The 26,460-nt window shown below is 42.8% G+C and overlaps 1 protein-coding gene across 1 annotated transcript; it reads right to left on the bottom strand.

Annotated features, from left to right (window-relative positions):
- LOC120033383 (protein FAM207A-like) lies at positions 1–26,252 on the bottom strand. Its single transcript, XM_038979709.1, has 6 exons — positions 25,962–26,252; positions 25,566–25,686; positions 13,380–13,451; positions 7,128–7,296; positions 921–989; positions 1–680 (listed from the first exon to the last, which is right to left on the bottom strand). Exons 1-6 carry the CDS (start codon positions 26,148–26,150, stop codon positions 551–553), a joined length of 750 nt encoding a protein of 249 aa, XP_038835637.1. The 5' UTR covers positions 26,151–26,252; the 3' UTR covers positions 1–550.
- Positions 26,253–26,460: the final 208 nt, after the last annotated feature.

The following is a 26,460-nucleotide window of genomic DNA, read 5'->3' as shown; positions in this document are numbered from 1 at the left end:
TGTACTGTATTGCATTTTTAATATTGCTTAAAAGAAATGTGGAAGAGATACTGTACACAAATTGAAAGGAGACGTTTTGATGACAGATCGATTCTCAACATTTACAACATCAGTTTGTTTTCCCTCATCCACAAACGTTAACTATTCATGTTCAACTTCTCTAGAACTGGGGGCATGATCTAATTAGGTGTCGTAAACTTTGCCGTTACTCAGACAACCTGTCCTCTGATGTTTTACAGGTATAGTGCACAATGACCAAAACCACTTCAAATCAAAAGAGCTCATCGATTTTGGCAGGTTTGGGCACAGGGAACAGGGATGCAGACATCACCCTTAAATAAAGGCAGGGGCTTTCTTGTGTCATGGCCGTGTTCGAAAGCATCAATTTATGACTGATCTACAAATAATAATAAGTAGTTGTTTAGGATGCAAGGTTATTTCTAGATCAGTCAGTCAGTCTTGCAGTTGCCGACTGCAGCGTAGTCAATCTCAAACACGACCCCTGTCTCTGCTCAACTGCAGATCCAAATGACGTCTCCAGTCGAACACGTTAGCTAGGCCCCTGTTCCTCTTCCTGCTTCAGTCTCTTCCTCAGATGCTCACCAATAGCTGCCAGAGGGTTAGTCTTGCTGTGTGCCAGGTTCTTCACGGCTTCACTAAACCGACTGGTCTCACTCTCCCTGAGATCAAAACAAAACACGTAGGTTGTATGGTAATAAAAAATATAAAATAAAGAGACGTAATAACGATAAAAGTAAATAGCAGATGGGCAGTTTATTATCTTGGTTGCTCTGATAATAAGCAGGATAACATTTACATTTAAGCTTCATGCCATTTTCTCATGGAGAATAATAAGTTGGACATGTGATCATCAGTGGTGGTTTGGCCAGGGTCGGGTACAGGTTAATGTGAGGTCTTACAGGAGTTTGCGTTTTTGTGCTGGCTTCATCAGGCTGAAGTCTGTTGGTTCTGGCTTCTTCTTCACTGGCCTGAGAGGGAGAGACAAAGTGACAAAGATGGTCAAAAAGTGATCGATTTCATATGGAATGATTATGGTTAAAAACAAGAAACAGGTAACACAAAAAAAAGGTAGTTAGGACCACAATGTGCTATCCATGTGCGATCGTTCCAGGCAGTGCCATAGTTAGGACTTTCCTGTATGTGTTTAGTTATTTAGGACTGGGGCCAGACAGACAAGTACTTAATTTACTAATAACAGACAGAGATGGAGGCCGGCCAACTGAGCTGATCCACCAACGATCCATTCTGGCCTTGTCCAACAATTGACCATGCCAAGTTGTGACGTACAGAAAAACCTTGTTTTCTATGGCAAAATAGATGTTGAGTTTACCCAAACGCATCAGCAAAGATATAACAAAAGGGCATGACGGGACAAAACATATGCTCTTGCGAGTTGTGACAAGTTTGACAGACAAGAGTGAAAAGGGTAGACACGAACTTGCTTGCGAATTAAAACTATTTCAATCCAAATAAATGTGTTTTTCAGCAGAGAGGTCATGGGAACTGCAGCTAGGTTGGAGGCAGTGGGGAAGCCAAAGGCCAAAGGTGAAAACAGCCTTGTGGAGCTACAGTAAACACACAGTCTAGTCTAAAAGGTCCATCCAGGACAGGACAGCGACAAGAGTTCAACTCGGGAATTAATCAAATATTATCATCATAAATATCAACTCTTCCCATAATAACACAGATGGAACACAACAGAGAACTTGATATCTTTGGCAACTGAAGAGAGACTGTGTTGGCTGAATAGCTAGTTAGTCAATAATGCCTGAAGGCTTTGGCAACTGACGGCCCATGGGCCGTACCCCTTTTGTAGGCCTGCGGACCAATTTAAACCCAAAAAAACTCAGTGGAAATAGATTTGGTTTAACGAGTAATACCCCAGAACCAGTGGAAGAAAATAGCCCATAACATCAAAGATCCACCAGCATATTTTACAGTAGGTATGGGGTTCTTTTCTGCTCATGCGTTCTCATTTCAAAACCCACCCCTAGTGTGCGTGGCCAAAGAGCTTGATTGTCATGTCATCTGACCAAATCACCGGTTCCAATCCAGGTGCCAATGCCATTTAGCAACCTCTAGGTGTTTACATTTGCTGGATGACATGAAAATATAGCTCTTGGGCCACACACACCCGTGGTAGGTTTGGCTTCGAAATGAGAACGCATGAGCAGAAAAGAACCCCATACCTACTGTAAAATATGGTGGTGGATCTTTGATGTTATGGGGCTATTTTGCTTCCACTGGTCCTGGGGCCCTTGTTAAGCTCAACGGCATCATGCCCTTTACCCAGTACCAGGACATTTTTTACCAAATACCTGGTTGCCTCTGCCAGGAGCTTGAAAATTGGCCGCAAGTGGATATTCCAGCAAGACAATAACCAAGCATACGTCAAAATCCACAAAGACATTTTTAATTGACCACAAAATCAACATTTTGCAAAGGCCATCTCAGTCTCCAGACTTGACACCCACTGAAATCTTGTGCTTTGAATTGAAGAGGGAAGTCCATAAGCGCAAACAAAGGATATCTGTCACGTGTGCTCCCTCTCCGGTCTCTAGGACACCAGGCCGCTCGTTATGGCGCACACCTGTCACCATCGTTACACGCACCTGTGTGTCAATACTCACCGGGTCTCCATCACCTCCTTGATTACCTGCCCTATAAACTCAGCAAAAAAATAAATGTCCTCTCACTGTCAACTGCGTTTATTTTCATGTGTAAATATTTGTATGAACATAACAAGATTCAACAACTGAGACATAAACTGAACTAGTTCCACAGACATGTGACTAACAGAAATGGAATAATGTGTCTCTGACCAAAGGGGGGTCAAATTCAAAAGTAAGTCAGTATCTGGTGTGGCCACCAGCTGCATTAAGTACTGCAGTGCATCTCCTCCTCATGGACTGCACCAGATTTGCCAGTTCTTGCTGTGAGATGTTACCCCACTCTTCCACCAAGGCACCTGCAAGTTCCCTGACATTTCTGGGGGGGAATGGCCCTAGCCCTCACCCTCCGATCCAACAGGTCCCAGACGTGCTCAATGGGATTAAGATCCGGTCTCTTCGCTTTCCATGGCAGAACAATGACATTCCTGTCTTGCAGGAAATCAAGCACAGAACGAGCAGTATGGCTGGTGGCATTGTCATGATGGAGGGTCATGTCAGGATGAGCAGGAAGGGTACCACATGAGGGAGGAGGATGTCTTCCCTGCAACGCACAGCGGTGAGATTGCCTGCAATGACAACAAGCTCAGTCCGATGATGCGACCGATGATGCTGTGACACACCGCCCCCAGACCATGACGGACCCTCCACCTCCAAATCGATCCTGCTCCAGAGTACAGGCCTCGGTGTAACGCTCATTCCTTCGGCGATAAACGCAAATCCGACCATCGCCCCCGGTGAGACAAAACCGCGACTCGTCAAAGAGCACTTTTTGCCAGTCCTGTCTGGTCCAGCGACGGTGGGTTTGTGCACATAGGCTACATTGTTGCCGGTGATGTCTGGTGAGGACCTGCCTTACAACAGGCCTACAAGCCCTCAGTCCAGCCTCTCTCAACCTATTGCGGACAGTCTGAGCACTGATGGAGGGATTGTGCGTTCCTGGTGTAACTCGGGCAGTTGTTGTTGCCATCCTGTACCTGTCCCGCAGGTGTGATGTTCAGATGTACCGATCTTGTGCAGGTGTTGTTACACGTGGTCTGCCACTGCAAGGACGATCGGCTGTCTTAGGCGTCTCACTGTACGGACATTGCAATTTATTGCCCTGGCCACATCTGCAGTCCTCATGCCTCCTTGCAGCATGCCTAAGGCACGTTCACGCAGATGAGCAGACACCCTGGGCATCTTTCTTTTGGTGTTTTTCAGAGTCAGTAGAAAGTTTTCATAACTGTGACCTTAATTGCCTACCGTCTGTAAGCTGTTAGTGTCTTAACGACCGTTCCACAGGTGCATGTTCATTAATTGTTTATGGTTCACTGAACAAGCATGGGAAACGGTGTTTAAATCCTTTACAATGAAGATCTGTGAAGTTATTTGGATTTTTACAAATTATCTATGAAAGACTGGGTCCTGAAAAAGGGACGTTCATTTTTTTGCAGTTTATACATACATACCCTTTGGTTCCTTCCCCATGTGTCATTGTTTCATGTCTGTGCGTTGTTCGTGTTTCGTTTATTCATTATATATATATATATATATATATATATATAGCGGACAGTCGCTTTAACGGTGTACCACTTCCCCCCCCAAAAAAAAAGAACCATGTTATTTTTTTTTTTTTTCTATATTCACTCCCTGAACTTGCTTCCCGACTCCCAGCGCACACGTTATAATATCAAGGATCTGGAAGAACTCTGTATGGAGGAATGGTCTAAGATCCCTCCCAATGTGTTCTCCAACTCATAAAATATTTTAGAAAAAGGCTCAGTGCCATTATCCTCGCAAGGTGGGGTATTGAAAAAAGGAGTGTCAATCATTTTGACCCCTACCTTCTGGAGAAATGTTTTATTTATTTATTTTTTACCCCAATTTCAATTACGATCTTGTCTTATCAAAGCAACTCCAAAACGGACTAGGGAGAGGCGAAGGTCTGGACATGCGTCCTCTGAAACATGACCCGCCAAACCGCACTCAACACCTGCCCGCTTAACCCGGAAAACCAGCTGCACCAATGTGTTGGAGGAAACACCATTCAACTGACGACCAAAGTCAGCCTGCAGGCGCCCGGCACGCCAAAGATTCGCTAGAGCGTGACGAGCCAAGTAAAGCCCCCCCCGGCCAAACCATTCCCCAACCCGGATGACGCTGGGTCAATTGTGCGCCACCCTATGGGACTCCCGGTCACGGCTGGTTGTGACACAACCATTTTTGCTCATCTTTATCAAGGGTGTCAATAATTTCAGACTCAACTGCACACACATCTTTTCCCTAACAAACATTCTACCTACCACATACACGGCAAGAGGGTCTAAGTTGTCATAGGTAGGCCAGCATGTAATATAGGCGCCGTCTGCACTCTTACAATGGTTGAGTTCTATACGGAACCACACAACCCCCATCTTCTTCTAGAGGTGTCTGTCAGTGTCAAGAAGAACAACCTTCCTCTGGGGGTGAACGTTCAGGTACAGTTCCCCTTATTCCATAAAAAACAAACATCAAAAAGATAACGAAGACGTTTTAGGATTTTGATAAAGGTGGAATTGAAGGAAAATGTATCTGACAAACATTCCATTCCTTTAACACGATCTGCCTGATCCTGTTTGATCTACTCTCTAGAGAATTCTAACTTCAGTCAGGGAGGAATTCCAGTGTCACACAGCTGGTGGTAATAAGCCTGTCTTGTTCACACTTCACACACACTTAGAGTCATTGCTGACATCTCTGGCCTTTGGCTTATGTTTGGATCCCTGTTTCACACTTCAAATACATCCATAAGTCAGCCTGAGAGACCAGTATTAGGCTTTACATGATTTCCTTGTATGAATATGCAACAGGCATATCAAAAACTGGTTCAAAAGCAATACGCTACATCCATCTCCTGGTCTTCATCAAAAGACTGCCTTTCATCAACAAATAACTTTTCTCCAAGACCTGTCCTCGATCTTCTCTATAGTGCCTGCTACTTCGGGCTCCTGGAAGAATTATCTTGTGAGAAGTGAGCTAACCTCGCCACTGCCTAGCAACCATGTCTCCATGGACTCCGATGGAAGGCTTTGTAAGAGCCACAAGGCTAATTGCATGCATTGGAACAGTCTAAAGGGCCCTTTTATACAACCTATATGGTGCATTGCTTTTTTGAGTCTGATAGTTACAATTAGGAGGTAGGCCTGTGTGTGCTCCGCTGAGCTCGCCATCTTGGTATACTTTATCTTTAAGCTGAAGAGAGAGAGAGAGGGACACAGATAGAAACAGACAGGAGCGAGAGAGAGAGAGAAAAAAAAGAGCGAGCGAGAGAAAGAGAACTGCAGCACATTAAAAAACAAACGCAAGGCATTGGCTCCAAGGCATTAAGTCATACAGACATTTATGACTAGTTGAAAAACTGCCCATCACAATAAACAAGCTCCACTGAGGCTTTCCCGAGCTGAATTTGACTGCAATAAATAACCCTGGAAGCATCCAGAAACCAAAGAGGAATGGTATAATGCACAATTGAAATGTCCTCAGAACTAGATCAGACTTCATTCACTTGCAAGATTGCAGTTGGAGGTGATTTCTTCCCCTCTTATTTAGTGCATTTTACGGCATAATCTCACCATAGGTGTATTCATTAGTCGAATTCCATTGCAAAACGTTTGGTGTGTTTACCATTTACTCTAGGAACCAAAGGGAATGAAACGGGGAGGGACCTACCTGCATTTGTCTAATAGAAAAGGTTTTGTTGCAAAACGTTTGGCGTAAACGGTTTCTGTCGCAAAACGTTTTGCGAAAGACCAAAAGTTTTGCAATGGAATCCGACTAATGAATACACCCCAGTTCTCTTCCTTCTTCCTCTGTTTTGAACGGAAGTCCATTGCTCCCTTATTATCTTGCAACCCTGCCACATCCGTCCTCTACACCTCAAAACGACTTACTAACACCTGGCTAATTCTGTGCTGAAGGCCATACTGTAGAGGTAGGGGAGTATTGTGTGCTGTGGCAGTCTGGTTCTGTCATAATGTACTGTGTGGAAAATATGGGAATGTCCATCCAGGTCTGTCCTGTAACATGGCTCATTAAACCCAGTGACAGCGTCCTGAAGCACTGCTGCTGGGCTGGCCCCTGCTACCAGGTGCCCCTGAGACCAACCAAACACTGGGACATTATGAGCTCATGGATTCCTGTGACAAAAATGCTAAGAAAGACCTAAAACAGAGGTTTGAAATTGACTTGGATAAACTCAACTTGACAAAGGCAGACAAAGGGTTGGACAGTGTGAGGAGACGAAAATGTAACCTATGACATGACGTGGTGGTGAAGAACATGATGACCCATTTCATGGATGAAACAAGGCCTGCGAGACAAACCAACAGCTGTAAGAACAGTCAGTGGGTGTGAGGAAAAAGAGGATGGTGTGAAATCATAGCATTGTTGGGGTGTTCCCCAGGGATGTGTACTTACACACTGTTCTTTCTGGAGGCCTTTCTGGAGGTCTTGGTGGTGGAGGGGATGAGCTGGCAGAGTTCTGGCAGGGCGTCTGCCAGCGGCCTCATGTCACCCACAACGGGCATGGCCGCCCTCTTAGCCTGGGCCACTTGTTGCTCCTTGGCCAGCTTGATGGAGCTGATCTCTAAATATCACACAAAAAAAGCATTTAAATCAAACTTTAAAATTGCCACATGCGCCAAATACAACAGGTGTAGACCTTACCGTGAAATGCTTACTTACAAGCCCTTAACCAATAGCGCAGTTCAAGAAGTGTTAACAAAATATTTACTAAAGTAAAAATATACTAAAGTAAAAAATTATAAAAAGTAACACAATAATGAGGCTATATACAGTGGGTACCTGTACCGAGTCAATTTGCGGGGGTACAGGTTAGTTAAGGTCATTTCTCCTGTGTAGGTAGGGGTGAAGTGACTATGCATAGATAATAAACAGTGAGTAGCAGCAGTGTACAAAACAAATAGGGGGGGGGGGGGGGGTCAATGTAAATAGTCCAGTGGCCATTTGATTAATTGTTCAGCAGTCTTATGGCTTGGGGGTAGAAGCTGTTGAGGAGCCTTTTGGTCCTAGGCTTGGCGCTCTGGTGCTGCTTGTCGTGTGGTAGCAGAGAAAACAGTCTTTGACTTGGGTGACTGGAGTCTCTGACAATTTTATGGTCTTTCCTCTGACACCGCCTATTATATAGGTCCTGGATGGCAGGAAGCTTGGCCCCAGTGATGTACTGGGCCGTACTCACTACCCTCTGTAGTGCCTTATGGTCGGGTCAGATGCCATTACAGGCGGTGATACAACTGGTCAGGATGCTCTCGATGGTGCAGCTGTAGAACATTTTGAGGATTTGGGGACCCATGCCAAATCTTTTCAGTCTCCTGCGGGGGAAACGGTTTTGTCGTGCCAACTTCACAACCGTCTTGGTGTGTTTGGACCATGCTAGTTCATTGGTGATGTGGAGACCAAGGAGCTTGAAACTCTCGACCCGCTCCACTACAGCCCCGTTGATGTTAATGGGGGCCAGTTCGGCCCACTTTTTCCTGCAGTCCACGATCAGCTACTTTGTCTAGCTCACATTGAGGGAGAGGTTGTTGTCCTGGCACCACACTGCTAGTTCTCTGACCTCCTCCCTATAGCCTGTGTCGTGTCTTTGCTATCATTAAATTGAAGACTTATAGTTTACATCAAAGATTCCTGTAATTAGTTATTACGCGATCAACTGATTAATAACGTAACTAATTAACTATGAATTCGAGGGCACCAGGGAAAGTAGTCAGATTACAAAGTTATAATTTCCCAATATAACCTTTCAGATATTTTCCTATCTGATCAATAGTCTTCTGATTAATGATTTATTTATTTTACCTCACGTTAGTCTCAATCCAAACGTCGTAAATTATTGGTTATCTGCACGAACCCAGTCTTCACTATGAGTCATCCATACATCAATTGTCTTAAATAATTTATTTATTACTAACTAAGTAATTCACAGAAATGCAAACAAACAAACAAACTTAAAATGGTTACATGAAATGGGAGAAATATGCCCTAGTGGGCTGAACCGGCATGCGGCTTGTTAGACAAAGGGAAAATTGCGTTCGACTAAGAAGTCACTACAGAGTCCATAATTATAACAATTGACATGCTAATCCTTACACATGAACGCTCACTCATTCGGGAACAACTGCAATATATATATATATATATTTACGCTCGGTGTGTCGTCTTCACCGCTGGAGAAAAGTTAGTTTCTGTTGGAGTTCCTTCTGTCTCTGTCCTGGTTATTGTGGATAGTTCAGAGTGACATTCGTTATAGAATATATGTTTCGGCAGTTGTCTTTCTTCGCGTTCAATGATACCGAATTCCTAGCTGCAGACTAGTAGTCAATATCAAAGACTTGTTCTTATTCGTCTAAGAGTTTAACCACGTGGTATGGTTAAAGATTCAGCAATGGTACTTAACCTTCGTTCTCCTCCTATGGAGAAAAACATGGTCTATTGATAATTTCTCAGAGTTGGGCTTTTATTCAGATAGCAGAAAGGGGCTGTCCCAGGATGTCTGACCCTAACTGGGCTCAGGGGCGGTCCTTGGATTTAGTTCAAATCAAAAGGGATGTGTATTTTTCTTCATTAAACAGTCCAAAATCATATTACACAATTATACAAACAGTATCATACTCACTCATTCATTTTATACAACAAACAGATGTAAACCTCATATCTGAGGTTATTATATAAACAGCGGTATGGTAATGTAGCCACCCCGTCTCCCATGAGTTTCCCACATTGGGACAAACGGACATGTTAATAGCTGGGATCTTCACCGATCTTTAATACTTTTTCAGGAACATGAAATCTGTTCGTACCTCAAGTTTACCCTCTCTCTAATACTGTTTGGCCATGAGGAGATTCTCAGGAATTTACGACGTCTCTCTGTGATCACAGCATGGGTTGAAGGAGGAAAGGGGGAGGCAGGGAGTGGCAGGGAGAGGGGAATGGGCTTTATGTACCTAAACAGGCAACGTCATGACACCTGTTTCATTGTCATCTGTGGATCTGTTGGGGCGGTCTTCGAATTTGAGTGGGTTTAGGGTGTCTGGGAGGATGCTGTTCATGGGAGCCATGACCAGCCTTTCAGAGCACTTCATGGCTACCGACGTGAGTGCTACGGGGCGGTAATCATTTAGGCATGTTACCTTCGCTTCCTTGGGCACAGGGACTATGGTGGTCTGCTTGAAACACGTAGGTATCACAGACTCAGTCAGGAAGAGGTTGAAAGTGTCAGTGAAGACACATGCCAATTAGTCCCCGCATGCTTTGAGTACACGTCCTGGTAATCCATCTGAATGTTGACCTGTTTAAAAGGTCTTGCTCACATCGGCTACCGAGAGCGGTATCACACAGTCATCCAGAACAGCTGGTGCTCTCATGCATGCTTCAGTGTTGCTTTTAGCTCTTCTGGTAGGCTCGCGTCACTGGGCAGCTTGCGCCTGGGTTTCCCTTTGTAGTCCATAATAGTTTTCAAGCACTGCCACATCCGACGAGCATCAGAGCCGGTGTAGTAGGATTCAATCTTAATCCTGTATTGACGCTTTTCTTGTTTGATTGTTCAGGAACGTTACAATGTTTCCATCATGGCACAAGCAGCAGAGACTTACTGTATGTCAAAGACGTGCCTCCACAACAATCAGTAGCCTTACCAAGATTACCTACAACCCTTTGTAGAGTGGCATTTATACACTACATGAGCAAAAGTATGTGGACACCTGCTCGTCGAACATCTCATTCCAAAATCATGGGCATTATATGGGGTTGGTCCCTCATTGCTGCTATAAACAGCCTCCACTCTTCTGGGAAGGCCTTCCACTAGATGTTGGAACATTGCTGTGGGGACCATTCATCACAAGGGCATTAGAGAGGTCGGGCACTGAGGTTGGACAATTAGGCCTGGCTCGCAGTCAGAGTTAGCGTTCTCCAAAGCATCCGCCAAATCTAGATTTGTCCGTCGGACTGGCAGATGGTGAAGCGTGATTCATCACTCAAGAGAACGCGTTTCTGCCGACGCCTGGCATTGCGCATGGTGATCTTTGGCTTGTATACAGCTGCTCGGATGGAAACCCAGTTCATGAACCTCCCGATGAAAAGTTATTGTGCGGACGTTGCTTCTAGAGGCAGTTTGGAACTTGTTGCTCCCAGATGTTACCACTTCACAAGAACAGCATTTACAGTTGACCGGGGCAGTTCTAGCAGAGCAGAAATTTGATGAACTGACTTGTTGGAAAGGTGGCATCCTATGACGGCGCCAAGTTGAAAGTCACTGAGCTCTTCAGTAAGGCTATGCTACTGCCAATGTTTGTCTATGGAGATTACATGGCTGTGTGCTCGATTTTATACACCGGTCAGCAACAGGTTTGGCTGAAATAGCCGAATCCACTAATTTGAAGGGGTGTCCACATACTTTTGTATACACTATATAGTGTATGAGGAGAATCTCTTTCTCTTGAGATGTAAAACATTTGGTTAAAATCATTGTGGTTTGGGCCTTTTGGCTTTCATCATAGAGTGGTGTTGATCCCAGCCATGAGTTATGATGACTATGAGCCATATGGTTTCTTACGTGCCGACTTGCCCATGTAATCAACTGTGACCATATCAGCGGCAAAACACTAAACCCTACATCACCACAGACTTGAACAAATACTGTGATCAGAGCCAGGGAGGAATATTCAAACCAGATGTCATCGGTACAGTTCGTGAACAGGTGAAAATGGAGGTGCATTAAACTTTATGGCTTCAAGTAGAAATTCTGACTTTGGTGGATACGACCAGATCATAGACAGGCCGTGTTGAAGGTATTAAAATGTCAGCGGAAAAATTATTCACCGTTCATGTCATTTAGGCTAATCCTCAGGGTATTTCCAGATTGTGTAGAACTGTGGCTTTGATTGAATTGCCACCTCCGTCTCTTATTTAGGCTAAATGAAGGAACACATGGGGCATTAAATCCCCTCTGTGGAATATACAGTCGGAATAATAACCCTTATTCGTCAACACATATTTTGCACATCCTCATCAGTACAGATCCAGAGGACCCCCACGCTGCAGATGCAGACAGCCCCGCCTCTTCCTAAGATACAGTTGGTCTACGACAGAAAAGCAATTATCCGATTTTTTCTCTTCTTTTTTCTTTCTCCTTGTTAATTTCACGAAAACTGCAGAGGTCTGAGGCTCACAGCCTGTCTCTAATTTCCGACAGAGTCAAAAGAACCATTGGAGTCTAATGATATGCACAGAGGAGACATCTTGTGTTACACAGAGAATTGATTGGATCAGCAGATTGGGTTACTAAGTGATCACAATTCTAGAAAAGTAGGTGGTGCTGTTAAAAGCTCAATCTGGGAATCTGTTCAATGGTCATTTCAGAGGGCTGCTGATTTGCCAGACTGTAGCTTTAAAAAGGGGTTGTAATTATACAGACACAGCTAGCTCTGTCGCGGGCTGGCGCGTCGCAGAAACCTCAGCTTCTCAGTAGAGATCAGTGGGGATGGAGCTCCTCATCGCACCAAACTAATTCTGTTATGTCCTGAAGGTATCTCTTTATCTTGCCTTTCAAACATTAGATTTTTGAACACAAAAGGAAAAATCCTACATTTTATAAATTCAAACTTTTGGGAGAGAGCCCCAATGTCAGCATTAAGGAGTGTAGAAAGATAAAAACGTGAACGTTGAAATGATCAGACACCAGCCACCCAAGTCATAGACTGGTTCTCCACGGCAAGCAGAACCGATGCACCATGTGTGGAACCAAAAGGACCCTGAACAGAGTCTACCACCCAAGCTATAAGACGGCTAAATAGTTAGTTAAATAGTTAACCAATTGCTACCCGGACTATCTGCATTGACCCTTTTTGCACTAACCTCTTTTGACTCATCACATAAGCTACTGTTGCTGTTTATTATCTATCCTGTTACCTAGTCACTTTATCCCTACCTATATGTACATATCTACCTCAATGACCTCGTACCCCTGCACATTGACCCTGTACTGGTACCCTGTGTATATAGCCAAGTTATTGTTACTCATTGTGTATTTTTTCCTTGTGTTATTTTATTTCAATTTCTTATGCTATTTCTATTTTGCATTGTTGGGAAGGACTGTTTGTAAACAACGGGTGTAGACTAAGCGTGTGACAAATAACATTTGATTTGTTACGGAGTCCCCTGCCTGTGAGTCTTATCACTTAATGAAGTGCACTCCACCCAGGCCCAAACAGTGCCAGAGAGAGATCAGAGGGTCATGAACTGGCTCCCCAATCTCCTATTGACCTTTGTGACCAGGCCACTGGTTGCTAGGGTCTGGTGGTTGCTGGGGAACCGGACACAGTCCTCTTGCCTGCTCAGAGCCTACTCAGTCTCCCTTCAAGTGGACATGTGTGATGGTGTGTGGGCAGAAGTGAGTACCACTATTCGGCCCATATTAGTATTGCTTTTGTATCTGCTGAGCCATTCACTATCATGATATGTCTATTATATACAGTATATTCATTCATCATCTCTCTTTGTACAGAACCACATTAGTCACATTTGTTCCTGCCAATAAAGTTCCCGATTCTGTGTAACTCTCTGTGAGGGTGCCTAACAGACCAGTGAAATAGGAGGGTCTCCCTCATAGAAAGAGTACGAGTCAGATGTATGTTACGTTATGATAATACTCACTGTTTAGCCACCTGTCTCGCCTCTCCTTCATCTTCTCTTTCTTCGTCTGCTGCTTCTTCTTCTCCTCAGGGGCTGTGAACAGAGACGGAGTGAGTGAGCATCCACAATGTTACACTGGTACTTCACACATTCAGTAGAGAGAACATAGGTACCCTCGTGGGTATGTGAAGAGGTCATCATCAACAATAGAAAATAACATTCAAAGCAATTCAATTCACCAACGTTCAAAGCAAATCAATTCACCAACATTCAAAGCAATTCATCAACATTCAAAGCAATTCATCAACGATAAAGGAAGAGAGGGGACTTTCTAAAATGCTTTGGAAATTGAAACGTGCCAGATCTTTTTCCACAAGATAAATGGAACCAGTAAAATGTTCCCATTGCCAAATAAATAATTCACAGTTGAATAGAATTATAATAACAGATTTGAGTTTGGGGTATAAAAATGGAAATTTCCCAGCGAGAGCTTGATTTGACAGGAAAAAGAAAAGCCTGTAACATGTCATTAAAACAAACCACGGCTGAAAAACTTGAAGCCCAAAGGGAGAAAGTAATCACAGTATTGTTGCGAGCGCCTCAGAAGAAGATATGGCTCGATCAGGACATGTGGCTCGTCTTTCCCGGTTCAAAGGCATGGAGAATGGGGAGAGATACCGTCGGAGGGAAGGGGTTGAGAACAGAATACACTACCTACTAGATCTATCTATTTCTCCCTCTTTAGAAAAACATCCTGTCCTGGGATGGAATGTTTTCAGTAATTGGGACAACCACGTTGCGTCCCCCTGTGCATAGGGTAGCCCCAGTGGTGTGTGTGTCTGTGGTGTGTGTGTGTGACCATTTGGTCCCATCTCTGCCCTTCCTGACAAAGAAAGAGTTATCACTGACACTGGGCGATAAGAGCAGAGGTTATCACACAGACAGTTGCTTCCTGTAGCGCAATGACAACAACAGATGCTGGGCAGTATGCATATTGTCACTGTCTACCAGATCACCGGAGTGTCTCGTGGAAAACGGACACATTTTAGAGAGAGAAAATGAGATGGAGTTGGTAAAGAAAAGCAAATCACTCATTTAAACGGAAGTACAACGGTTGAATTGTTTTGAACACAAAACATGACCTTGATATCTGACAGGGCAGGTGACAGTATTTTGTGGTTTGTTTAAAAAAAAAAATGTTTATCCATCCCTGTGATTTCACGCTCTTTTGACAAAATAGAGAGAAACAGGATCGATGCGCTGTGACTTTGGGAAAATTAAGTGTCCGTGTTGCAGCCTGGCCCTATACAGTTGAAGTCAGAAGTTTACATACACTTAGGTTGGAGTCATTAAAACTAATTTTTCAACCATTCCACAAATTTCGTGTTATCAAAATATAGTTTTGCCAAGTTGAATAGAACATCTACTTTGTGCAAGACACAAGTCATTTTTCCAACAATTGTTTACAGATTATTTCACCTATAATTCACTGTATCATAATTCAAGTGTGTCAGAACTTTACATACACTAAGTTGACTGTGCCTTTAAAACAGCTTGGAAAATTCCAGACAATGATGTCATGGCTTTAGAAGCTTCTGATAGGCTAATTGACATCATTTGAGTCAATTGGAGGTGTACCTGTGGATGTATTTCAAGGCCTACCTTCAAACTCAGTGCCTCTTTGCTTGACATCGAAGGAAAATCAAAATAAATCAGCCAAGACCTCAGGAAAAGAATTGTACACCTCCACAAGTCTGGTTCATCCTTGAGAGCAATTTACAAATGCCTGAAGGTACCACGCTCATCTGTACAAACAATAGTACGCAAATATAAACACCATGGGACCAAGCAGCCGTCATACCACTCAGGAAGGAGACGCGTTCTGTCTCCTAGAGATGAACATACTTTGGTGCGCAAAGTGCAAATCAATCCCAGAACAACAGCAAAGGACCTTGTGAAGATGCTGGAGGAAACAGGTACAAAAGTATCTATATCCACAGTAAAACGAGTCCTATATCGACATAACCTGAAAGGTCGCTCAGCAAGGAAGAAGCCACTGCTCTAAAACCGCCATAAAAAAGCCAGACTACGGTTTGCAACTGCACATGGGGACAAAGACCGTACTTTTTGGAGAAATGTCCTCTGGTCTGATGAAACAAAAATAGAACTGTTTGGCCATAATGACCATCGTTATGTTTGGAGGATAAAGGGGGAGACTTGCAAGCCGAAGAACACCATCCCAACTGTGAAGCACAGGGGTGGCAGCATCATGTTGTGGGAGTGCTTTGCTGCAAGAGGGACTTGTGCACTTCACAAAATAGATGGCATCATGAGGATAGAAAATTATGTGGATATATTGAAGCAACATCTCAAGACATCAGTCAGGAAGTTAAAGCTTGGTCGCAAATGGGTCTTCCAAATGGACAATGACCACAAGCATACGTCCAAAGTCGTGGCAAAATGGCTTAAGGACAACAAAATCAAGGTATTATAGTGGCCATCACAAAGCGCTGACCTCAATCCTAGAAAGAATTTGTGGGCAGAACTGAAAAAGCGTGTGTGAACAAGGAGGCCTACAAACCTGACTCAGTTACACCAGCTCTGTCAGGAGGAATGGGCCAAAATTCACCCAACTTATTGTGGGAAGCTTGTGAAAGGCTACCCAAAACATTTGACCCAAGTTAAACAATTTAAAGCCAATGCTACCGAATACTAATTGAGTGTATGTAAACTTCTGACCCACTGAGAATGTGATGAAAGAAATAAATCATTCTCTCTACTATCATTCTGAAATTTCACATTCTTAAAATAAAGTGGTGATTCTAACTGACCTAAGACAGGGAATTTTTACTGGGATTAAATATTAGGAATTGTGAAAAACTGAGTTTGAATGTATTTGGCCAAGGTGTATGTAAACTTCCGACTTCAACTGTATATAGCTAGTAGAGCCTACTGATGGAATTGGCTTTGTAATTAGCAATGCCGCAGTCCTTGACTGACATGTCTGAGAGAACGGTAAAGTGGAACTCAATGGGACCCAAATGCTACACGCCGCAGCATCTCTAGTAAGGACCTTTCTTACTCTCAACTTCCTTATGTCAACACACAGTCCCACAATGTATTTTCTCTGAAAAGGCTACATTGTTACCTGGGATCTAATTTTAAAGAGGTTCCTACAGCACTTTTGTCGTTGCCTATTCAGCGATAATATGTTATTCCTGTCAAACTGAACAAGGCGATCTGTTTAGTTTGATAGATGTTGTTTTAGTCTGCCATTGACAATAACCACGATGATGGACCAATAACTAGGTCTATTCATCCAGACCTTTTCAGATGAATTACATCATCATCATTACCATGACATTGTAGATGTAGTATCTACCATTAGTGTTCAATTAGAAACTTCCAATCATTGAATGGCAGCTTGAGGTTACAGCATTGTGCAGAGCAGAGACAGAGAGCCTAGAGATGTTGTTTAATGGGGCACCACTCCCTTCACCTCCCCGATCAATAGCATCTCATTTAAAGACACAGATGAGCTTCTGTTAAATGTTGGATATAGCCTACAGACAGGTGGTACGAGGCAGTGACATGGGTTGCACCCCGCCTCTGTTTTTGTAAAACGCTGAGGGATGGGCCTGGAGAAATGCAACCACTCTCAAATTCATAGACAGAGCTAGGGATGCAAGGCCTGGCCATCCATGATCATTTCTATTGGTTTGTTTTAACAATGCTTTCAGGCAATCCAGTGTTTGTTTACATTTACATTCTTTACAAACATTGGAGTAAACAAGCTTATATTTTGGGGTATGATAGTTGAACTAAGCTCACGAGGCATGCATAAGTTATATTCTTCAACGGGTATGTCATTAGTTATATTAAGTCCAAAAATGGAAGTAGCAATTAAGGATTCTAGCTTTAAGGTACTTCCAGTTGAAATGTAAGCTTTGAAAACACAGTCCTCACGTTGCATTTCGAAAAACAGACATTTAGTACAACAGACAGACATTAAAAACACATGGGAAAGTGCGTGTGTGCTGGAATTGGCCTTGGGGTCCTAATCACTGTACTGGGTTGAGTGTAGCTATACTACGTTACTGGCTACGACCCCACTCTCAGAGGGTGTCTCAGGGGGAGTTCGGTTATACAAAAAAAATTATAATTATGTCCAATTCACACATGCGTATAACACACACTTGTACATGTGTGAAATAGTAATTAGGTGGGTTCATATGTCCTATGAATCATCTGTACTGTGCCTGTCCATCTCTGAATCCAGCTGCCTTGTAGAATGTATTTGAATAGGCACTGTAATGTGTTAGAAATGGATTTGACTTATCAAGAAAAGTGAGGAGGAAAGGCAGGAAAGAACTATTTCCAATCATGTTATGATAATACAATACAGTGCCCACGCTGTAAAGGCAAATCAATTCTTCAGCCTACATTTGTTGGGGAATGACTCTCCACTAATGATAGCAGGAAGGGAAAAACTAAAAGGAGAGGAGTGGGCAGCGCGGTTGGCAGGGGGAGCTGGCAGGGATGTCCGGGTTGTGTGGTGGTAGCTAATGTCATTCTGCGGCAATGAAACTGTCAGTGTGGGACAGTGGGAGTCAGTCACACATGAGGGAACTCATAGTGTTTGTTTATCCTGCCACCTCCTCGCCAATCCACTGCTATTAAAAACATCCTACAGCTTCTCTCTTTACGCAAACAGACATTATGGTATAGACCGGGGTTGGGCTCAATTTCATTTCCAGTCAATTTAGAAAGTAAAGCAAATTCAGATCACACATTTTTTTTCATTGAAACGCACTGGGAAAAATTTGAATTGTGGTTTCAATTGAAATGGACCCCAACACTGGTATGGACTAGAGGTCGACCGATTATGATTTTTCAATGCCGATACCGATTATTGGAGGACAAAAAAGAGGATAGCGATTAATCGGCCGATTTATAAAAAATAAAAAAAAGAACTTATATATATATATATATATATATATATATAAATATATATCATACACACACACACACACACACACATTTTTGTAATAATGACAATTGCAACAATACTGAATGAACAATGAACACTTATTTTAACTTAATATAATACATAAATACATACACACAGCTCTGAAGTGACAATGATACTGAAGAGTCTGCTTAGGGTCTGCTCTCAACTGTTTGAATAAAAATAGAGTTTAAGTTACCTGTGATGAATGTTGAAAACAAAAACCTTAATTTCTATATACAGGAAATCCTATTTTAATAATGGGCATGGTAAGAATTGACAACCAAAGTGCGAGTCATAATTGACACCTAGCAAAATCTGAAAAGCGGTTCCTTCATTTATTGCATAGGATATTTTTAGATTCACTTAAAATAAGGTCTGTGTTTCGTGTAGGCTTACATCACCGTGCCAATTTTATAACTGTGTAGATATCCATAGGACAAGGTAACTCTGATCAATATTGGCTAAATATAAGCGAAGATTAAAAAAATTGTAGAGTGGATTTATGAAAATATGTTGACAAACGTTACCTTATCCTAGTGAGATTTACACGGGTATCAAAACGTCGAGGCGGTTTAAGCCTGCACGAAACACAGACCTTATTTGAAGTAGATCAAGACATTCTCTATGGAAGACATGAACGATAAAATAACGAAGGAACCCCTTTCAAATTCAGCCGCAAGTTATTACAGGAATTATAACACGTCGACTATTTCTCTCTAAACCATATACCTTTGACTAATCCGGAAACTATCACCTCGAAAACAAAACGTTTATTCCGTTCCCTATTTTATCTAACGGGTGGCATCCATGAGTCTAAATATTCCTGTTACATTGCACAATCTTCAATGTTGTCATAATTACGTAAAATTCTGGCAAATTAGTTCGCAAAGAGCCAGGCGGTCCAAACTGTTGCATATACCCTGACTCTGCATGCAATGAACGCAAGAGAAATGACACAATTTCACCTGGTTAATATTGCCTGCTAACCTGGATTTCTATTAGCTAAATATGCAGGTTTAAAAATATATACTTGTGTATTGATTTTAAGAAAGGCATTGATGTTTATGGTTAAGTACACATTGGAGCAATGACAGTCGTTGATTGATTGTTTTTTTATAAGATAAGTTTAATGCTAGCTAGCAACTTACCTTAGCTTACTGCATTCGCCAACAGGCAGGCTCCTTGTGGAGTGCAATGTAATCAGGTGTTAGAGCATTGGACTAGTTAACTGTAAGGTTGCAAGATTGGATCCCCCGAGCTGACAAGGTTAAAAATCTGTCGTCATTGAAAATAAGAATGTGTTCTTAACTGACTTGCCTAGTTAAATAAAGATTAAATAAAGGTGTAAAAAAAAAATTAAAAAAAATCGTCGCCCAAAAATACCGATTTCCGATTGTTATGAAAACTTGAAATCGGCCCCGATTAATCGGCCATTCCGATTAATCGGTCGACCTCTAGTATGGACTGTCCCAATAATACCTTTCACAATAGTATTCAACATTGAAATTATGCCCAGGGGAATGATTCACTTTGACAAATCATCTACATTGAGGTAATGTCCTCCATATCTGAGTCATGCTCTAGCTAACATGGTGAAAGGTGCTCATGGTGGGTGAGTGTGCTGCTGCATTGGCCTGCTTTCTACTCTGTCCTGCTGTCCTCCTGCTGCCCCAGCCACAAGGTTGAAAGGTTAAACAACAGTCAGCCAACAAATAGAATTCCAGTCATTTTAATGACCACAGCACGGTTGATGAGCAATATGGACAAAACCATTGGGCCTGGCAGGCAACAGATTTGTACTCTGCTCTCATTGCTTCTTTAACCGGGAAGCAAATAGTGAAGGATCCCGACCAGAGCTCATCCTTAGATAAGAGCAGCAACTAGTTCACAAAGAGATCGGAGTTGTGTACTACGAATCTAGATTGAGGAGTTAGAGAGCTAACTCTGGTCAACTCTTGAGTTCAACTCGGGATAGCCTAACCAGATACATGAAAATGGGTCACCTTTAAGCCAGGTACATTTCTATGGCAACGAATCCTTCAGAACTAACCGGCTGTGGGTAAGGCTAACTCCACTTACCCTGAATGAAGTGTTCGAGCCGTGAGTTGAGGACCAATCAAATTAGATTCCCTCTCGCAAAGAGCGCATCGTCGTCATCCCTTCAAGACGTGGATGTCGATTAAGGCAGCCCCCCGCACATCTCTGATTCAGAGGGGTTGGGTTAAATGCAGAAGACACATTTCAGTTGAAGGCATTCCGTTGTACAACTAACTAGGTATCCCCCTTTCCCTTTTATTCATTAGACTGATTGAATATTTTATTAATCTAATGTTCTTGTGTAAAAAAATAAAAATAAATAAAATACATGACACTTTTATTTAGTAAATCGAGGATGAATTTGAAACTTCACGCGTAGCAAAAGTGGCTTAAATCAATAGGGGGGAAAAGGGACTCGTGCATTGACAAGCACACCAAAGCACTTTAAAAGGGCCATTTAATACTAAATATCTTATCCAGAGTGACTTACAGGAGCAATTAGGGTTAAGTGCCTTGCTCAAGGGCACACCGGCAGATTTTTTCACCTAGTCGGCTCGGGAATTCGAACCAGCAACATTTCGGTTACTGGGCCTGCCGCCCTATATTCCACACTGTAGTATGCCTTGATCATGTGTAGTACTTACTATATCATTTTGTAGTATACTGTAGAATACTATACACTGTAGTATCCGTCAAATCTGTAATGCTTACTATAGAATTGCGTAGTATACTATAGTAACTACTACAGTATTATCCACAAAAAAAACTGTAGTAAATACTACAGTAATTTCCACGAAAACAACACTTTCTTAACTATAGTAATACAAATGCAGTATTAACTTTGCATATACCCCACCTATTCCCCTCCCCAGTGTGTGCCACCATGAGTGAGAAACCTACATGCCAAGTATAGACCACAGGTTGTGTTCCCTACAGGTTATAGAAGAGCAGAAGCTCTGAACTATCCATTCAGACTCCAGTCCCACCTACTTATAGGTTCTGAAAAATGTGCTCGTTTAGTATTTGTCTAGGTTTCGTCAAGGAGAAAGAAGTGGTGGGCTACGTCAAAGATAAAACAAAAACACTATAGTAAATACTACAGTATTCACTGTAGTGTTTTGGGGACCGAAGACCAAAAAACACTATAGTGATTACAATAATATATAAATGTAGTAATACTACAGTATTTATACCATTGTATACTATAGTATTTTTTCATGTGGGTAACTCTACCTAGCAAAATAGTTATCATAAATTGATACTTTCGAGTCAAAGTATCGATACAATATCATCCAAAATAATATACACATGCGATATGTAACTGTATCGATTTTTTCCCCCCATCACTACTACAGAAGACAAAGTGTGACACTGACTAACCAACTAACCTCATATACTGTATATATGCCATTTAGCAGATGCTTTTATCCCACGACTTACAGTCAGGTTCGCATATATTTTCCATATGGGAGGCCCCAGCGGGAATGGAACCAACGATAATTGGCGGTCCAAGCGCCATGCTCTACCAACTGGGCCACACCTAACCACAACCTAGATCTACTGAAGTTACTCACTCCCTTCTGGCCGACATCACCAATTCCCAGCCACCCACACTGCTGTTGCTGCCATGGCGATTGTCAGGACAAGACCCAGCCCCCACATCACAAATCAGGGTCATTCTTAACCCCCGGGGTATACCACTGCAACTAATAAATCCTCGCCGAAAATCTCTCACCTTATATCGGAAACTGCTTCAATATCACAGAGTTTATCTCAAGCCAAAACATGGTGGCGTAAAATTAACTATCAAACCAAGCAAAATAATTTATCTTTCTCTTTTAATTTCTACATGCATCTTCAGCCCATGCTCAGATACAGCTCTTCCAGCAGCAACACACACACCAACTTTCATCCCAGGCCAGTTCCTTCCTGCCTGGTCCAATCTTTAATCTGCCACCGCAGTGTCGACAACAAATGTGTTGTCCTGCTGTAGCAGAAGAGGTACAGGGGCCAGATAGGCATCTCTACTTCTGCTGCATCCCCGTCCCTGACAGCCCTGGTCCTGGACTGCTGATGGGTGAAACCCAACCCGACCTGGGGCCATTTGTGGTGGGGGAAGAGAGCCTTACTTACCACCTCCCTGGTCCTCCCTGTACCCCCAGAGAGGATTGGGTTCTCAGTACACAGTGAAATAGATAGCACCGATTAGATCGCAAGAAAGGCATTTCACTGTACTAGTGCACGTGACAAAAACGTGAAACTTGATTAGGCTTTATTATGAGTGATCGGGAGAATTCCATATTTCCTTTCCTGCTTGGGTTTGCCCCCGCTCAGCCTCTCCGCTTTCCCCCTTTTCTCTGGCATAATTGACAGGCAGCTCTCTGTTAGGTGGAGGAGAGGAGGGGTAGTGCCTTTGGGGAGCTGACAACAAGATAAAGAGGTGGTTTCACCGGGTCCCGGCTCAGATACTGATATCCCCTATTAAGTGCAATGAGGGCTCTTTGTCAAAACAGAGGTGGTCACTGAATGATCAACTGCCGCAGTCATTTAACATCACGCCGTGGTACGGCAGCAAGGAGTTCTGCTCTTTGAAACAGAGATTGTTCTGTTCAAGACACACGTAGCACAGAACACATGGAAGCGAACAGGGCTCTACAGTGCGACAGTTTTACTCGCATATGAGCCTAAATATTTTGCTGTGCGACCTGGACCTGGCATCCTGAAAGATTCATGCTTGCAACATTACTACAAAGAAAACAGCTTGTTGCCTTAAATATTTTTAATTGTGCTCCTAAATTGTTTAACTTAGGTGTACACATGCTCCTTGTAAAAAATAATGTAAAAAATGTCAGCGTAGAGCCCTGGTGAAGACTCTGAACTAAGTCAATTGAATAGGCCTAAGAGAAAATCAACTGCAGAGACTGATAGTCAGGAGGATGGAAAATTATTTATTTTTTATCTAACCTTTATTTAACTAGGCAAAAGGCACGCACAAACATGCACACACAAAGTGCCAACGAATATGCCAAGCACCAACAGTAAGTGTGCATAATAATACTAATTAAATCAATCGAATTAAAAGTGGCAGATAAGAGTTTATATCTGCTCGGATACAAGCCCCCAGGGGGACCTACAACAGGCATCGGATGAAAAGACATGACACACACACAGCATTTGCTTGCTTCTTTCTGCTCTGCCAGAGAGAACAGAGTATTTTATAATTGACAGCGTAGCAAAGTAGAGTGGCTAGCTGGACAGATGCCCGAACAGAAACCAGAGGGCTTTAATCCCTGTGGGCAGAGACAGACACCGCCGAGGACGGGGTGGTGGCGAAGACGAACCAAAATAAAAGTAATATTAATGTAGTAGAGTCAGTGAAAGTGAATTTGGGATCCTTCAGGTGAAATACCCCTATTAAACACGACAACGTGACAGCGTTTAGCTGAAGTGAGAAGCTGTAGGCTAAAATAATTGCTCTCTATAACGCCGGCTCCCTTCCGTTCCCTCATTGTTAATGTGTAGAAGGAGGCAGTGCTTTAATCACAGCAGCTTTCACAGCTAGAAGAGCCCACAGTTCGCAATGTCTGTCTGCTTAGACGAGATGGTAAAAATCCAATTCATACCATTTCCGTGGACAGGAATTAAAAACAGCATTCTTAATAAACCCTTACTTATATCGCCTCAATTTTCTTTTCCCACTAATGTACTGTCAAATTAGATTTTGCTTTCCAGAACCAAGTTACCATTTCACAAAGAGGCCAATATACAGACACTGTTTTGGGAAAACAAGAGCACACTGACAAACATTTCACCATGGCAACAGATGGAATACTGCATCTCATTGCCCTGTCCTTTAAAAAAAAAAAAAATCTCATACATTTGTCAGCAGCCAGGAAAGCACTTGCTTTAATTAGTTAGCCTAATCAATAGACACAGCTAAATATACCCGTCGTTATTAGATCACACACATCCAACGTATTAAAACACCCTGTTAGTTTTGACGCAAGAAAAGGCTGAAGACGGAGTACTCGTTAGCAGTGTGTGTGAGTCTGCAATCGAGGACGAGAGAAAGAAGAGGAAAGAAACAGCAGAATGCAGAAACTGAAGCCATTTAAATCCTTGCTCACTAGCTACAGGGAACAGCCAGACACCATCTCCAGAGATCGAGCGAGCCAGCCAGGGACCTGGCACCCCTCCCACCATGCACTACAGACAAAAGCCTAAACAAGCAAGAGACAACAAGACATTGGAACAACCTTGATGAGAAAGCCAAACAGTAAAAGTGACACTCAATACAGCTCTCTAACAGCCTTTCTAACAAAGAGTCAGGGCAGACTAATACACGCTGTGTATCAACATCATCACTGCTACACTGTAATACACAAGGGACAGGAACACCTGATGCTTTCCCACCGGGCTGCAGCGAGGTACCCTACCAAGAGAACTACACCCTGCAGCACCAGCCTCCTCTATGCGCCAGTGGTGCCACGACTCATCTAGTCAGGGAGGAACACTGATGCAGGGGAGCTAGGCAACTGAACAGAACCTTGATTTCATGCATGAACTATTTATGCTGCAGAGAGGCTATAAATAGAACCAGTCCTCTGTTGTCTAACAAGGAAGACGGGCTTCTTGCTGCAGCTCTGCCACTGCAGCTGGAGTAGCTGCTCTGCCACTGCAGCTGGAGTAGCTGCTCTGACTTACTTACATTGGGCTTAAGCTTATTCAAAAGAGCCTAGGTCTCAAGAGGGAAGAGGTTGGCGGGGGCATCGTTTCTTATCTATAGGTTACCATCCTACTTACTTTTCTTCATTACAAATTTTATACCAATGCTAAGCAATATACTGCATAGACTGAGCTGTTGTCATCGTCACATCACAAGTCAATTGTTGTCGAGTGATTCCTTTGTATTTTCTGCCCTCTTGTGGTAGGAGAGAATAACATATTGTGTTCAGAAAAATACTATGTGCCTGGTTGATGTTGCTGGAAATAAACAATGTCTCCAGGACGTTTGGGGGAGCTAAAACGTCACGAAGATGAAATGCGTGTACTTGAAGGTAGAATATGATTCGTTATTGAGACACACAGACAAGTACTCTCGTGCAGATTTCCACTGATTAAGTAGCTAAACATTTGGTTGATAATCAAAGTGTCTTTACCTTTCTGCGCAGGTGTAACAGTGTCATTGGATGGTTCTTCAAACTTCAGAGTTTGCACGAGGGCTTCAGGGCTGATTTGTGTTCCAGCAAAGATTCCACTTGGAAAGGAACTCAGTGGGGTCTGTTGGAAGAGAACATCCACATTGACACCCAACATAAATATATTGGAGGGGAAAAAAACACTTCAAAGTAATCTCTCTATAGTCAGCTAGGTTGATCCCATGAACATGTATACATTATGACCCTAGCTAGCTGACAACTAGCTAGCTAGTGAAATAGCTAACTGTTAGCTAGCTAACGTTAACTGTTTAACAAATTTTAGCTACAACGTTAGCTAAACCATCTAGAAGAGACGCAGTTGGCAAGCGAACGTTAAATTATGTGTTGATAAAATACCTTCGCGTTTTCATCCTTCTTTATGTGCAACTGTGCATTGTTTGTTTTGTTTACATCGAAGATGAATGAACCACTTGGAATCGGTGCCTTTTCTAAATCTGTGGATCTTGCGCCACCGAACGGTGGACTGTCAAGTTTAACCGCAGCCTGATGAAGCTTTTCGCGGACCCGCTTTATCTTTCCAACCATACTGCCTTTTAGTTACTGAGTTAAATAAAGATACAATCTGTCTCTGAAGCCACATTCATGCTCGAGCTAGCTAACAACGTGGAAAGTCTTTTGACAACAAAATGTGCGTCTCTGTGATATGCTGCCCGGGGGAAACAATTTTGTGCAAACTATAGTTCTGCCTCTTCCTCACAAAGTCCCGCAGTGACTGATGGAGTGGGCAAAAAAATAGGCCTACAAGAAAACAAAATGGGTTAAGTAAATCAAGACCGTGTATCTAAATTATTAAGATTATAAAATGTCATATGCATGTCATCTTTGTATATATACA

The sequence above is a fragment of the Salvelinus namaycush genome, chromosome 40 (assembly GCF_016432855.1).
Source record: "Salvelinus namaycush isolate Seneca chromosome 40, SaNama_1.0, whole genome shotgun sequence".
Taxonomy (NCBI): domain Eukaryota; kingdom Metazoa; phylum Chordata; class Actinopteri; order Salmoniformes; family Salmonidae; genus Salvelinus; species Salvelinus namaycush.
This window is presented reverse-complemented; position numbering and strand designations above follow the sequence as displayed.

Bases quoted from the DNA above. Each gene is read 5' to 3' on its own strand.
- LOC120033383 (XM_038979709.1), bottom strand. From the start codon at position 26,150: ATGGTTGGAAAGATAAAGCGGGTCCGCGAAAAGCTTCATCAGGCTGCG. The intron at 25,687-25,961 runs GTATTTTATCAA...CTCTTCCAACAG, and splicing joins AGAAGGATGAAAACGCGAAG to ACCCCACTGAGTTCCTTTCC. The intron at 990-7,127 runs GTAAGTACACAT...TCTCCCTCTCAG, and splicing joins GCCTCCAGAAAGAACAGTGT to GCCAGTGAAGAAGAAGCCAG.